This window comes from Oncorhynchus keta, chromosome 21, assembly GCF_023373465.1.
Source record: "Oncorhynchus keta strain PuntledgeMale-10-30-2019 chromosome 21, Oket_V2, whole genome shotgun sequence".
Taxonomy (NCBI): Eukaryota; Metazoa; Chordata; class Actinopteri; order Salmoniformes; family Salmonidae; genus Oncorhynchus; species Oncorhynchus keta.
Genome location: NC_068441.1, coordinates 1,700,327 through 1,716,090, shown reverse-complemented (window position 1 = coordinate 1,716,090; position 15,764 = coordinate 1,700,327). Strand labels below are relative to the sequence as shown.

Sequence of the window (15,764 nt, the reverse complement as noted above, 5' to 3'; positions counted from 1 at the left end):
TTACGTTACAGCCTTTATCTAAAATTGATAATGTTTTCTTTCCCTCGTCAATCTACACACAATATCCCATAATGACAAAGCAAATAGTTTTTTTTGTCATTTTTACAAATGTATTAAAAAATAAACTGAAATATCACATTTACATATGTATTCAGACCCTTTACTCAGTACTTTGTTGGAACACCTTTGGCAATGATCACAGCCTCGGGTCTTTTTGGGTATGACGCTATAAGCTTGGCACACCTGTATTTGGGGAGTTTCTCCCATTCTCTGCAGATCCTCTAAAGCTCTGTTAGGTTGGATGGGAAGTGTCGCACAGCTAGTTTCAGGTCTCTCCACAGATGCTTGATCAGGTTCCAGTCCGGGCTCTGACTGGGCCACTCAAGGACATCCAGAGACTTGTCCCGAAGCCAATCCTGTGTTGTCTTGGCTGTGTGCTTAGGGTCGTTGTCCTGTTAGGTGAACCTTCGACCTCAGAGATCCTGAGCGCTCTGGAGCAGGTTTTCATCGAGGATCTTTCTGTACTTTTCCTCAGTTAATCTTTCCCTCGATCCTGACTAGTCCCTGCCGCTGAAAAACATTCCCATAGTATGATTCTGCCACCACCGTGCTTCACCGTAGGGATAGCGGGCTGTCAAGTGCCTTTTACTGAGGAGTGGCTTCTGCCTGGCCACTACCATAAAGGCCTGATTGATGGAGTGCTTCAGAGATGGTTGTCCTTCTGGAAGTTTCTCCTATCTCCACAGGGGAACTCTATAGCTCTGTCAGATTGACCATGGGGTTCTTGGTCACCTCCCTAACCAAGGTCTTTCTCCCCCGAATGCTCAGTTTGGCCGGGCGGCCAGTTCTACTAAGAGTCTTGGTGGTTCCAAACTTGTTCCATTTAAAAATGGAGACTGTTCTAGGGGACCTGCAATGCTGCAGAAATATTTTGGTACCCTTCCCCAGATCTGTGCTTCGACACAATCCTGTCTCTGAGCTCTATGGACAATTCCTTCAACCTCATGGCTTGGTTATTGCTCTGACATGCACTGTCGACTGTGGGACCTTGTATAGACAAGTTTGTGCCTTTCCAAATCATGTCCAATCAATTTAATTTACCACAGGTGGACTCCAAGTTCTAGAAACATCTCAAGGATGTTCAATGGAAACAGGATGCACCTGAGCTCAATTTCGAGTCTCATCGCAAAGGGTCTGAATAATTATGTAAATAAGTGATTTAAGTATTTTATTTTTAGAAAATATGTAACCCGTTTTCGTTTCATCATTATGGGGTATTGTGTAGATTGATGAGGGAAAAAATACATGTAATCAATTTTAAAATAAGACTGTTTACGTAACAAAATGTGGAAAAAGTCAAAGGGTCTGAGTACTTTCTGAGTGCACTGGTATCTTGTTAGCTAAATGAACAATCATACAGCCCTATGGCATGGAGTTTAGCCAGATAACATGCAGTAGGCCAACTCCATTTTCTGTTCTTCTGAAATAAATGTTCTTCATATCATATTGTTTCTTTAGACCTGGCTAAAAAAAAATGGATTTATTGTGATGGTGTACAGTATATTAAATTGATTTATGAGGCTTTTTAAATGTAGATGTTTCAAAGGAGCACATCAGCTCAGCGGCTTGAATGCAGCTTTTATGCGTGGTGGCCTGGATATGCTAAACGTTTTTATGTTAATTAATGGTCAATTACAGTGAGACCGGCAGACAATAACTGGCTGACACATTTTTATGACCTCCACAGCCCTAATCATAGTTGCAAATGTAAAAGTATGAGAGCGAGTGAGTTGAGGAGACAATCAGAAATACTGGCAATGTTTTGCAGTTGACTGTCATAGCCCAAAACAAATATAAGTAAACATTGCCTGTTGATTATAGTTTTTTTTTTCACATGGTTGTTGATGTGGACCAAAAAGGTTTATCTACCTCTGGGTTAGATGGTGATTGCCACAATTCTGCAACACATTTATTAAACCTTTTGTTGGTGTTTTATGGTAGAACAAAATAATTGAGTGAAGTATCATATACTATAAATCTATCATCTAAACTTGTTGATGTTTGTCTTCTAGGCGGGAGATGATGCCCATCCTGTCTCTCATCTTTTCTGCTCTGTTCATCCTCTTTGGTACTGTCATCATCCAGGCCTTCAGGTGAGCATGGGAATCAAAGTTAGTTTACATACCGTAGGATTGCTAACTGGCCTAAATATGTAAATATATACATGAAAAATTAGCTTGAAATAGTCATGGTCTAAATGACCAAAAACGCATACAGTACCAGTCAAAAGCTTGGACACACATGCTTATTCCAGGGCTTTTCTTTTTTATTGCTATTTTCTACATTGTAGAATAATAGTGAAGACATAAAAACTATGAAATAACTCATGGAATCATGTAGTAACCAAAAAAGTGTTCATCGAATCAAAATATATTTGAGATTCTTCAAAGTAGCCACCCTTTGCCTTAAGGACAGCTTTGCACACTCTTGGCATTCTCTCAACCAGCTCCATGAGGTAGTCACCTGGAATGCATTTCAATTAACAGGTGTGCCTTGTTAAAAGTTAATTTGTGGAATTTCTTTCCTTAATGCGTTTCAGCCAATCAGTTGTGTTGTGACAAGGTAAGGGTGGTATACAGAAGACGGCCCTATTTGGTAAAAGTCCATATTATGGCAAGAACAGGTCAAATAAGCAAAGAGAAACCACAGTCCGTCATTACTTTAAGACATGAAGGTCAGTGAATCCGGAAAATTTCAAGAACTTTGAAAGTTTCTTGAAGTGCAGTCGCAAAAACCATCATGCTCTATCTATGGTGAAACGATCTCATGAGGACCGCCACAGGAATGGAAGACCGAGAGTTACTTCTGCTGCAGAGGATAAGTTCAGTAGAGTTAACTGCACATCAGATTGCAGCTCAAATAAAAAGTAACAGACACATCTCAACATCAACTGTTCAGAGGAAACTGCGTGAATCAGGCCTTCCTTCATGGTCGAATTGCTGCAAAGAAACCACTACTAAAGAACACCAGTAAGAAGAGACTTGCTTGGGCCAGGAAACACGAGCAATGGACATTATACCAGTGGAAATCTGTCATTTGGTCTGATGAGTCCAAATGTAAGATTTTTGGTTCCAACCGCAGTGTCTTTGTTAGACGCAGGTGAACGGATGATCTCTGCATGTGTGGTTACCACCATGAAGCATGGAGGAGGAGGTGTGATGGTGTGGAGTGCTTTGCTGTTGACAACTGTCTGGGATTTATTTCAAATTCAAGGCACACGTAAACCAATATGGCTAACACAGCATTCTGAGGCGATACGCCATCCCATCTGGTTTGCTCTTAGTGGGACTATCATTTGTTTTTCAACAGGACAATGACCCAAACACACCTCCAGGTTGTGTAAGGGCTATTTGACCAGGAAGGAGAGTGAGGCATCAGATGACCTGGCCTCCACAATCACCTGTACTCAACCCAATTGAGATGGTTTGGGATGAGTTAGACCGTAGAGGTAAGGAAACAAGTGCTCATGATATGTGGGAACTCCTTCAAGACTGTTGGAAAAGCATTCTTCATGCAGCTCGTTGAGAGAATGCCAAGCCTGTGCAAAGCTGTCCTCAAGGCAAAAGGTGGCTACTTTGAAGAATCTCACATATAAAATATGTTTTGATTTGTCTGACACCTTTTTGATTACTACATGATTCCGTATGTGTTGACTAAGTTGAGCTTTTTTTGTGAACCAGGAAATCAATAGCTAACTCATTAATTCTTCTTTGTAGGCTCCACAAGCCCGACATATATATATTATTTTATCAGGATTTGTTGAGACAGTATTTACAATAGAAACATGTAGAATCCCATTTGTCTTTCTGAAATATACTTGGAAAGCACCTGATGCTGCATATTTATATGTTTGGATAGTTAACTCAGACTTTTCAGTCAGTGTCAGTAGTCGAGCGATAAGTCATATGTCCTCTGATAGCGGACAGACATACAGCTGCTCTCTCACCGTTTCTTCGTCACTAGTGACTCGGGTGAAGAGAAGCCTCCCCAAAAACCAAAGCCAAAGAACCCACCAAAGACTGAAGACTCACCTGGTAGAGCCAATACTTCCAGGTAACAATAAAATAATGCGTGCATGCATGCGCAAGGATATTTCTCTTCGGTAACATAACGAGTATTCACCCTCTTCTCTCCTCTCTCCCCACCCTGCCAGTCGTCCTCCTAAGAAGGACTTTGTGGAGGTGACGGAGCTGACAAACATCACCTACATCAGTAACTTGGTCAAGCTGAGACCTGGTCACATCAACGTGGTCCTAGTCCTCACTGACGCTTCCAAGAATGCTCTGCTCAGGAAGTACGCCAAAGAGGTTTTCTCCTTCTCCGGGTAAGATGCTACACACTGCTTAGCCTCTCGTGCAAAATATATACATTTTTGTCATGTATAAATTAATGAGACAAAAATGTATAAATAATGGTTACAGGAAATGTACTGCTTTAGAAAATAACCTCAACACTTTATTTTGTCAGAAATTAAATGCATTCTGTATTATATTGTATTATGCCACACTTGCGCTAGTGATTAGTGTATTTTTGTGCCACACCCACTCTGTCTCTGTCTGTGATTGTGTCTGTCTCTCTATGCCTACCCTCAGGACCCAGACCCTACACTTCTCCTTCCTGAATGCAGACAAACACAGCCAGTGGATGCCTTCTCTCTTGGAGTCTTGTCCTACTGCAGCCCGGGTCCTGACCCATGGAGAGGAGGAGGGAGGAGGAGAGGGGGATGAATACTCCTCTCCCTTCTCAGGTCGTCCCAGAGACTTCACAGGCCATGTTCTGGCACTCAATGGACACAAGAAGTACTTCTGTCTCTTCAGACCTGTCTTCACTGGGGACACGGACACTGGCGGAGAGAGCTCAAGCTCATCATCTTCATCATTTGACGAAGGCTCCAGGAGAAAGTCTCGGTCAAGGTCGCGATCCCAGTCGAGCTCACGTTCAAGGTCCAGGGAGGAGGGGGTTTGTCGGGTAGGGGTGGGAGGGGTGGTGGGCGGGCCTCCAGGGCTACCAGTCTGGAGGTGCACCATAAGCTGGACAGGCTGGGGCTGTGGATGGAGAGGCTGATGGAGGGGACTCTGCCCAGGCACAGTGTCCCTGGCTGGCCTGGGTTGGACACCACCTCCCCAAGCTCCAGCCCCGCTCCCCAGAACTGAGGAACCACACTGGACTGGACCCGACCGGACCCATATGAAGTGTAAATGAGATTTCTGCAGCTTAAACGTAGCCAGTAGTCATTATGCAAAGCCAATGAATAATACAGAAGATTAATATAACCCTATAAAGTATACTAACCTTGTCCCAGATCTGTTTGTGCATTCTTGCGAATGCCAACTTCAGATGTGACAATGGTCATAGGAGTTGGTCAGATGGCACAAACTGATCCGGGACCAGGCAAGAAACTGAAGCTCCATTTACCCTATCACAACAATCATTTTTTACTTTAGCTTTAGGGACTGTAGTAGGTGAAGCTTCAAATGCACTGATCTTGCCATTGTCTTTCATGGTTAACCCGGAATTAGGGCTTGAGACAATTGACGTGTTGCACTGACTACTGTATGTTTAGATATTTTGTTGTAAATAAAAACCAAGGACCCTATTCAATAACCACCGGCTCTTAGGATTTAAAGAAAGGGGGTGGGGGGGCGGTATATTATGTGCAATTCAGAGGAGGCTGGTGTGGGGTGAGCTATAGGAGGACAGGCTCATTCTGATGGTTGGAATGGAATCAATGGAATGGAGTCAAGCGTTGTTTCCATGTGGGGGAGGGGGGGTGGGATTATGTAGGTTAGGATCCATGTACTGAACAAAATGATGTGAAGCAAAAAAAAAATATCATGTACAGTTTTAAACTAGGGTCCTGCTCAAAGGAATACATGTTTGAAACAGGAAAATAACTTGTTTTTGTAGCACAAATTCAGGTATGACCTCCCTTTTCACGACATTTCCTCCTATTTCATGCTTACTGAACTTTTACCACAGTAACACTGGACTAGGGTCAGTTTGGCTTATTCTGTCCTAATGGTTAGGACTTGGGAGTGATAAACTGTTCCTAGCTGGTTGAATAGAGCCCTTGGTGTTCTCTGCTGCTGCTCAGGGCCAGGTCCCCAAGCTGGAGATCTCCGTACAACTCTTTTTATAAATATTTATTCCCCTTTGCAGATCAGGCAGAAAGGTTGAATCATCCTTCTGTCTCGTTTCTTTAATTTTACTTTCGTTTTGAGTCCGTGCCCTTAAATATACCGCTATGGATTTTATTGCATGTCTTTGTCAGAAGAATATTCTGTGTTTTGTCACCGTGAGATTTGCAACGCTCCATCAACTTTATTCCACAACTCTTTCCTTCCTGTACCTCATGATGTGCTTGTGAACCAGGCTTGTGATGGTGAGTAAAACCTTGCCTGAGACCTGAAGACTTTGGTTTAGCGGCTTTAGCTTAGCGAGCTAAACAGTCTGTGCTTGAAACCGTATGGTCCATGGTTCAAACCCAGTCGGTCACACTTGCACACAAGGTTTGCATAAGATGTCCTTTACTTGCATTCTTGCTACAGAATGATTTCCCGCTCGCTAAGTTAATAGATATAAACTACGTAGATATTTCACTTTGCCTGCCTTTTTCATTTGAATGCGTTTCTCATGTCCATGTCCAATATTGGTGCTGATGAGAGATTTAATCCAACGTAAATTTGAGGAGTTGAACTGTTTGGGAGAGTCTGTAGTACTGTAGTCCATTTTAAACGATTAGTATGAAATGATGTGAAATATAGAATTATTTAATGTGCTGTTATTTATTTGATGTAACTATGCTTCCTAACATTAATAAACATTTTCTAAATCTTTATCACTCACAGTAATAGATTGATGTGGAATAAAGATACCAGCAAATTGTGACAAAATATTATACATGAATACAAATTGATCAATGTACTGTCAATAACATACTGAAATCTCGATTACACATGAACAATGAAAATACATAAATATACATTGTTGACATGGCACTACTGTCCAGTCCTCACGTGCTACATAAAATTTAATTTTTCTGGATTGGAGTTCTCCATCCCGTTACCCCCAATCTACCTCATATCAAAGAATTGTGTCAAATATATAGATAATTTAAAACTTAAGTATATTTATCCCCCCTCCAGTGGTTGTTATAACGGGTTAATACTCGTTGGGGATCTTGACGACTTTCTTCATGGATAGGTCTTCTGGACCGAAGGAGACAGGAAGCAGCTCGCTGACTTTCATCTCTATGTATGAGCCGTCTGGCTTGGTCAGGTACACGTCCCAGTTGGCCCCAAACTGGAGAAAAACATGTTGTATATGAAGCATCAGCAAAACTTTACATTAAGTTTCCTGCTCTAACTACTTTGGTCATCAGAATGTAGGCTTTGTAACAGAAGTAGACCTACTACACCTACACTAGATGACAGACAATTTCTCTTCCTCCTAGGATACCAGGCTTGAATGATGCTTACCTCTCTCATGAACTGTCTGCAGCCACCGCATGGTGAGATGAACTGGTCATGTAAATCACTGCAAACAAATTGATATGAAGACATTTTACAACACCGTCAATGAGAAGAATGCTATTGTCCTTGCGCTGCACTATGCAACACGCAGGTTGGCATTTATTGGCTCATGACTCATACTGGAGGCAGCTCTGCAGAGTGGTCACTAGCTGGCACAACCGCAAAGTCATATATAATCTCATTTTAAACCCAACTGTAACCTTAACCACACTGTTAACCCTAAATGTCAACCAATTTGTTTTTTTTTCTTAAATTAATTTTTACAATATAGCCCATTTTGACTGCAGCTGGCCCATCTAGCGGAAACTGCTCAGTTCTGCCTCCAGGGCGAGACTCGTGACGATAAACGTCAACCTGCCTCGAACACATTTGTATAAGAACATTGATAGTTACCAAGATGTTATAACACTATCCTGACACTAGGAGTCAGCATTACACTTGAATTATTGAGATGAGGAATGTACACATATCAAAATGTATTTATCACATCCGCCACATACAAGTCTTTGAGTTTACAGTGAAATGCTGGCTTATTAACCTTACCAACGATGCAGAGTTGTAATTTTTTTTAAAAAATCTAAAATAGTAACTAACATAAGGAATAAAATACTCAAGAATGGAGCTACATACAGGGAGTACCAGTATCGGGTCAATGAGCAGAGGTACTCGAGGGAGATCCATGATACAGTGCATTCGGAAAGTATTTAGACCCCTTGAATTTTTCCACATTTGGTGACATTACAGCCTTACTCTAAAATGGATTAAACACATTTTTTCCTCATCAATCTACCTAAAACCCCATAATGACAAAGCAAAAACTGTTTAAAAAAAATTGTTGCGAATTTTTAAATCATGGAAATATCACATTTACATAAGTATTCAGACCCTTTACTCTGTACTTTGTTGAAGGGCCTTTGGCAGCGATTACAGCCTTTGGTCTTCTTGGGTATGACGCCACAAGCTTGGCACACCTGTGTTTGGGGAGTATCTCTCATTCTTCTCTGCAGATCCTCTCAAGCTCTGTCAGGTTGGATGTGGAGAGTCGCTTCACAGCTATTTTCAGGTCTCCAGTGATGTTTGATCGGGTTCAAGTCCTGGCTCTGGCTGGGCCACTCAAGGACATTCAGAGACTTATCCCGAAGCCACTCCTGCATTGTCTTGGCTGTGTGCTTAGGGTCGTTGTCCTTTTGGTAGGTGAACCTTCCTGGTCCTGAGCACTCTGGAGCAGGTTTTCATCAAGGATATCTTTGTGGGCTATACTCGGCCTTGTCTCAGGATGGTGAGTTGGTGGTTGAAGATATCCCTCTAGTGGTGTGGGGGCTGTGCTTTGGCAAAGTGGGTGGGGTTATATCCTTCCTGTTTGGCCCTGTCCGGGGTGTCCTCGGATGGGGCCACAGTGTCTCCTGACCCCTCCTGTCTCAGCCTCCAGTATTTATGCTGCAGTAGTTTATGTGTCGGGGGCTAGGGTCAGTTTGTTATATCTGGAGTACTTCTCCTGTCCTATTCGGTGTCCTGTGTGAATCTAAGTGTGCGTTCTCTAATTCTCTCCTTCTCTCTTTCTTTCTCTCTCTCGGAGGACCTGAGCCCTAGGACCATGCCCCAGGACTACCTGACATGATGACTCCTTGCTGTCCCCAGTCCACCTGGCCATGCTGCTGCTCCAGTTTCAACTGGCCTGGGCCCTAGGACCATGTCCCAGGACTACCTGACATGAGGACTCCTTGCTGTCCCCAGTCCACCTGGCCATGCTCCTGCTCCAGTTTCAACTGTTCTGCCTTACTATTATTCAACCATGCTGGGTCATTTATGAACATTTGAACATCTTGGCCACGTTCTGTTATAATCTCCACCCGGCACAGCCAAAAGAGGACTGGCCACCCCACATATGCTCTCTCTAATTCTCTCTTTCTTTCTCTCTCTCTCGGAGGACCTGAGCCCTCAGTGCCCCAGGACTACCTGACATGATGGCTCCTTGCTGTCCCCATTCCACCTGACTGCTGCTGCTCCAGTTTCAACTGTTCTGCCTTATTATTATTCGACCATGCTGGTCATTTATGAACATTTGAACATCTTGGTCATGTTCTGTTATAATCTCTACCCGGCACAGCCAGAAGAGGACTGGCCACCCCACATAGCCCGGTTCCTCTCTAGGTTTCTTCCTAGGTTTTGGCCTTTCTAGGGAGTTTTTCCTAGCCACCGTGCTTTTACACCTGCATTGTTTGCTGTTTGGGGTTTTAGGCTGGGTTTCTGTACAGCACTTTGAGATATCAGCTGATGTACGAAGGGCTATATAAATACATTTGATTTGATTTGATTTGATATCTCTGTACTTTTCCCATTCATCTTTCCCTCCATCCTGAATAGTCTCCAAGTCCCTACTGCTGAAAAACATCCCCACAGCATGATGCTGCCACCACCATGCTTCACCGTAGTGATGGTGCCAGGTTTCCTCCAGACGTGATGCTTGGCATTCAGGCCAAAGAGTTCAATCTTGATTTCATCAGACCAAAGAATCTTGTTTCTCATGTTCTGAGAGTCCTTTAGGTGCCTTTTTGGCAAACTCCAAGCGTGCTGTCATGTGCCTTTTTACTTAGGAGTGGCATCCGTCTGGCCACTCTACCATAAAGGCCTGATTGGTGGAGTGCTGCAGAGACGGTTGTCTTTCTGGAAGTTTCTCCCATTTCAACAGAACTCTGGAGCTCTGTTAGAGACCATTAGGTTCTTCCCTGACACCTCCCTGACCAAGGACTTTCTCCCCCGATTGCTCACTTTGGTCGGTCGGCCAGCTCTAGGGAGAGACTCGGTTGTTCTAAACTTCTTCCATTTTGAGAATGATTGATGTCACTGTGTTCTTGTGGACCTTCAATGCTACAGAAAATATTTGGTACCCTTCCCCAGATCTGTGCCTTGACACAGTCCTGTCTCGGAGCTCTACGGACAATTGCGTCAACCTCATTGCTTGGTTTTTGCTCTGACGTGCACTGTCAACTGTGGGACCTTTCCAAATCATGTCCAATCAATTGAATTTAGGTGGACTCCAAGTTGTAGAAACGTCTCAAGGACGATCAATGGAAACCGGATGCACCTGAGCTCAATTTCGAGTCTCATAGCAACTGGTCTGAATAGTTGTGTAAATAAGGTATTTATATTTATAATAATAATAATATGCCATTTAGCAGACGCTTTTATCAAAAGCGACTTACAGTCATGTGTGCATACATTCTACGTATGGGTGATCCCGGGAATCGAACCCACTACCCTGGCGTTACAAGCGCCATGCTCTACCAACTGAGCTACAGAATTATGTGTGTCATTATGCGGTATTGTGTGTAGATTGATGAGGAATTATTTTTTAAATCCATTTTAGAATAAGGCTGTAACATAACATCTGGATAAAGTCTAAGGGTCTATATACGTTCTGAATGCACTGTATATACACAGGTATGTGGACACCCCCTTCAAATCAAATCAAATCCAATTGTATTTGTCACATACACATGGTTAGCAGATGTTAATGCGAGTGTAGCGAAATGCTTGTGCTTCTAGTTCCGACAATGCAGTGATAACCAACAAGTAATCTAACAAACAATTCCAAAACTACTGTCTTATACACAGTGTAAGGGGATAAAGAATATGTACATAAGGATATATGAATGAGTGATGGTACAGAGCAGCATAGGCAAGATACAGTAGATGGTATCGAGTACAGTATATGCATATGAGATGAGTATGTAAACAAAGTGGCATAGTTAAAGTGGCTAGTGATACATGTATTACATAAGGATGATATAGAGTACAGTATATACGTATGCATATGAGATGAATAATGTAGGGTAAGTAACATTATATAAGGTAGCATTGTTTAAAGTGGCTAGTGATATATTTACATTTCCCATCAATTCCCATTATTAAAGTGGCTGGAGTTGAGTCAGTGTCAGTGTGTTGGCAGCAGCCACTCAATGTTAGTGGTGTCTGTTTAACAGTCTGATGGCCTTGAGATAGAAGCTGTTTTTCAGTCTCTCGGTCCCAGCTTTGATGCACCTGTACTGACCTCGCCTTCTGGATGATGGCAGGGTGAACAGGCAGTGGCTCGGGTGGTTGATGTCCTTGATGATCTTTATGGCCTTCCTGTAACATCGGGTGGTGTAGGTGTCCTGGAGGGCAGGTAGTTTGCCCCTGGTGATGTGTTGTGCAGACCTCACTACCCTCTGGAGAGCCTTACGGTTGAGGGCGGAGCAGTTGCCGTACCAGGCGGTGATACAGCCCGCCAGGATGCTCTCGATTGTGCATCTGTAGAAGTTTGTGAGTGCTTTTGGTGACAAGCCGAATTTCTTCAGCCTCCTGAGGTTGAAGAGGCGCTGCTGCGCCTTCTTTACGATGCTGTCTGTGTGAGTGGACCAATTCAGTTTGTCTATGATGTGTATGCTGAGGAACTTAAAACTTGCTACCCTCTCCACTACTGTTCCATCGATGTGGATAGGGGGGTGTTCCCTCTGCTGTTTCCTGAAGTCCACAATCATCTCCTTAGTTTTGTTGACGTTGAATGTGAGGTTATTTTCCTGACACCACACTCCGAGGGCCCTCACCTCCTCCCTGTAGGCCGTCTCGTCGTTGTTGGTAATCAAGCCTACCACTGTTGTGTCGTCCGCAAACTTGATGATTGAGTTGGAGGCGTGCGTGGCCACGCAGTCGTGGGCGAACAGGGAGTACAGGAGAGGGCTCAGAACGCACCCTTGTGGGGCCACAGTGTTGAGGATCAGCGGGGAGGAGATGTTGTTGCCTACCCTCACCACCTGGGGGCGGCCCGTCAGGAAGTCCAGTACCCAGTTGCACAGGGCCCAGGGTCTCGAGCTTGATGACGAGCTTGGAGGGTACTATGGTGTTGAATGCCGAGCTGTAGTCGATGAACAGCATTCTCACATAGGTATTCCTCTTGTCCAGATGGGTTAGGGCAGTGTGCAGTGTGGTTGAGATTGCATCGTCTGTGGACCTATTTGGGCGGTAAGCAAATTGGAGTGGGTCTAGGGTGTCAGGTAGAGTGGAGGTGATATGGTCCTTGACTAGTCTCTCAAAGCACTTCATGATGACGGAAGTGAGTGTAGTCGTTTAGCTCAGTTACCTTAGCTTTCTTGGGAACACGAACAATGGTGGCCCTCTTGAAGCATGTGGGAACAGCAGACTGGTATAGGGATTGATTGAATATGTCCGTAAACACACCGGCCAGCTGGTCTGCGCATGCTCTGAGGGCGCGGCTGGGGATGCCGTCTGGGCCTGCAGCCTTGCGAGGGTTAACACGTTTAAATGTCTTACTCACCTTGGCTGCAGTGAAGGAGAGACCGCATGTTTTCGTTGCAGGCCGTGTTATTTAGTCTGCCTGGAAGCAAGACATCCTGGTCCGTGACTGGGCTGGATTTCTTCTTGTAGTCCGTGAATGACTGTAGACCCTGCCACATGCCTCTTGTGTCTGAGCCGTTGAATTGAGATTCTACTTTGTCTCTGTACTGACGCTTAGCTTGTTTGATAACCTTGCGGAGGGAATAGCTGCACTGTTTGTATTCGGTCATGTTACCAGACACCTTGCCCTGATTAAAAGCAGTGGTTCGCGCTTTCAGTTTCATGCGAATGCTGCCATCAATCCACGGTTTCTGGTTAGGGAATGTTTTAATCGTTGCTATGGGAATGACATCTTCAACGCACGTTCTAATGAACTCTCACACCGAATCAGCATATTCGTCAATATTTTTATCTGACGCAATACGAAACATATCCCAGTCCACGTGATGGAAGCAGTCTTGGAGTGTGGAGTCAGCTTGGTTGGACCAGCGTTGGACAGACCTCAGCGTGGGAGCCTCTTGTTTTAGTTTCTGTCTGTAGGCAGGGATCAACAAAGTGGAGTCGTGGTCAGCTTTTCCAAAAGGGGGGCGGGGCAGGGCCTTGTATGCGTCGCGGAAGTTAGAGTAACAATGATCCAAGTTTTTTCCACCCCTGGTTGTGCAATCGATATGCTGATACAATTTAGGGAGTCTTGTTTTCAGATTAGCCTTGTTAAAATCTCCAGCTACAATGAATGCAGCCTCCGGATAAATGGTTTCCAGTTTGCAAAGAGTTAAATAAAGTTCGTTCAGAGCCATCGATGTGTCTGCTTGGGGGGTATATATGGCTGTGATTATAATCGAAGAGAATTCTCTTGGTAGATAATGCGGTCTACATTTGATTGTGAGGAATTCTAAATCAGGTGAACAGAATGGATTTGAGTTCCTGTATGTTTCTTTCATCACATACAGGAACTCAAATCCTTCTGTTCACCTGATTTTAGAATTCCTCACAATCAAATGTCGACCTGTTTGAGCCTTCGTTTGTATTCAGGAAGCAGGAGAATGGAGTCATGGTCAAATTTGAGGGTCTTGTATGCGTTTCTGTGGGAGAATAAAAGTGGTTCTAGAGTTTTATCCCGCGCCAATAGGGGAGCTAAGTGAGGTAGGATTGATTTGAAGTCTCCCTGTGTTATTCACCACACACCAGAAACGCTGAGGTGAGCGGTTTCTTGTTTGTTTATTGCCCCATACAGTTTGTTGAGTGCCAGAGTGGTGTTGGCTTGTGGAGGAATGTAGACAGCCGTGTAATTACGGATGAGATCTCTTCTTAGTAGATAAGTCTGCAGTTTACCGTGAGATATTCTTTATCAGGTGAGCAAAAGCTTGAGACCAGTTGTTATTTATGAAGAAAAAAAAACACATACTGTCTCCTTTCGTTTTCTGTTAAGTCTATGTCATAGGAAAGAGCAGGTGTTCTTAAATCATTTGTACACTCAGTGTAGAACTACCTGGCGATAGCGATGGCCTTGAAGCTACGGCGTCCCTCTGACACTGCTTTGGCGATGGCGTTCCTCTCTGCACACACGCCCAGGTTGTTACACGCGTTCTCCACATTGCAACCTGAAGAGACGACAGATCACATTTACTGTCATGCACAGCGCTTTTCACTTGGTTTCAAAGAGCTTAAAACAAAAGGTAAAAAGCAGACGGAGCTGAAGACGTCTCCCCTGTTCCCTCTAAAGATCTTATATGATTGGTCAATTGATGGATTGGTTGATTTGAAAATACCAAGCATCCTCTTGAAAAAAAATGTGTTTTTATTCCAAGGAGATTACTTGGTTTCGATAGTTTTCCCCTAATTAATCATTAATAGGTTATGCAAAACCAGTCAGTCGAGAGCACAGTGTACTCAACAAAGTTATTGAAGTCCTTTGAATTTACTGACTGTTCATGTATTGCTAAATAACCTAGTTATGCTTGTGCACAAAAAGGCTTCTTGCCCACTTGAGCTAAATTCCTTTCTGACTAGATTCTAACGGACTAACTGATTAATTTCTGACTGAGTAAATTCCAACGCTGAGGGAACAAGTGTGAATAATCTACAGAACTGTAGAACACAGACAGTTACATCATTCTGAACATCACAGGCCTGCTTCATATGTGGTTATTCCTTGGTACAGGAACGTTGAAACATTGGATTTTACACACGTCCATATTCCTGCTCGTGATTAGAAGCAATCTTTGTCACACGTTTTGCAGTGTTAATGTTACAGGGTAATGTATTTTTCAGAGTGTGGGATATGCCTATTTCCTGGTCTATTCTAAAATTCTTGATTTAAAATGTAGAGGTTCTGTACATTTTTTACTTTACTGTAACACGTGCATCTAACGTCGGATCCTTCTCCACTAAGTCTTCCCAGTTCAATGTTGTAGCTAAACGACAACGCGTTCCCAGTCAACATACCTGGTCAAATAGATCGAACTAAACGTATACTGATTGTCAGCTGTAGGTATTTTCTTTTAAGAAGATCAAGTAAACTCAATCAATAGATTTGAAGTGATGGATGATATCTCACCTGTGAACACTCTGTCGTCGTGGGCCAGGAGGGCAGCCCCGACCCTGAAATTGCTGTAGGGACAGTAGGAAAACTCCTTGGCCTCCAGAGACTGATGGATAAGCCCTTCTACCGTTACCCTGTCTGGGTGGTGGAGGAGCTGCGACCCCTGGTCCTTACCATGGAGCATCTCGATCTGCAGGTCTCCCATACTGGCTCTGAGACTGTCCGTGGTGTGAATCTGTGGGTGTTGGTGCCTGTGTGTGTTCTTGTTGAGTTTCTCTGACTTTCTGTGGAGGTAT

At 43.7% G+C, this 15,764-nt stretch overlaps 2 protein-coding genes across 4 annotated transcripts in view; one reads left to right on the top strand and one right to left on the bottom strand.

Annotated features, from left to right (window-relative positions):
- The window catches only part of LOC118399914 (dnaJ homolog subfamily C member 16-like), a 27,090-nt gene extending 20,192 nt beyond the window's left edge, over nucleotides 1–6,898 (top strand). For 2 of the 3 annotated variants that reach the window (XM_035796133.2, XM_035796134.2), the window contains exons 13-16: nucleotides 2,073–2,153; nucleotides 4,024–4,113; nucleotides 4,214–4,384; nucleotides 4,653–6,898. In XM_035796133.2, the coding sequence (XP_035652026.2) occupies nucleotides 2,073–2,153; nucleotides 4,024–4,113; nucleotides 4,214–4,384; nucleotides 4,653–5,124 (814 nt within the window). In that variant the 3' untranslated portion in view covers nucleotides 5,125–6,898. The remainder of the gene's footprint in view (nucleotides 1–2,072; nucleotides 2,154–4,023; nucleotides 4,114–4,213; nucleotides 4,385–4,652) is intronic. The other variant, XM_052473209.1, reaches the window with a different exon arrangement.
- Nucleotides 6,827–15,764, bottom strand: LOC118399915 (cytidine deaminase-like). Its single transcript, XM_035796136.2, has 4 exons — nucleotides 15,484–15,764; nucleotides 14,416–14,527; nucleotides 7,539–7,596; nucleotides 6,827–7,362 (listed from the first exon to the last, which is right to left on the bottom strand). The coding sequence occupies exons 1-4, from the start codon at nucleotides 15,671–15,673 to the stop codon at nucleotides 7,222–7,224; spliced, it is 501 nt and encodes a 166-aa protein (XP_035652029.1). The 5' UTR covers nucleotides 15,674–15,764; the 3' UTR covers nucleotides 6,827–7,221.

Coding starts and splice junctions, on each gene's coding strand:
- LOC118399915 (XM_035796136.2), bottom strand. CDS start 15,673: ATGGGAGACCTGCAGATCGAGATGCTCCATGGTAAGGACCAGGGGTCG. Junction 14,528..15,483: donor CGACGACAGAGTGTTCACAG/GTGAGATATCAT, acceptor TCGTCTCTTCAG/GTTGCAATGTGGAGAACGCG. Junction 7,363..7,538: donor GCAGACAGTTCATGAGAGAG/GTAAGCATCATT, acceptor GTTTTTCTCCAG/TTTGGGGCCAACTGGGACGT.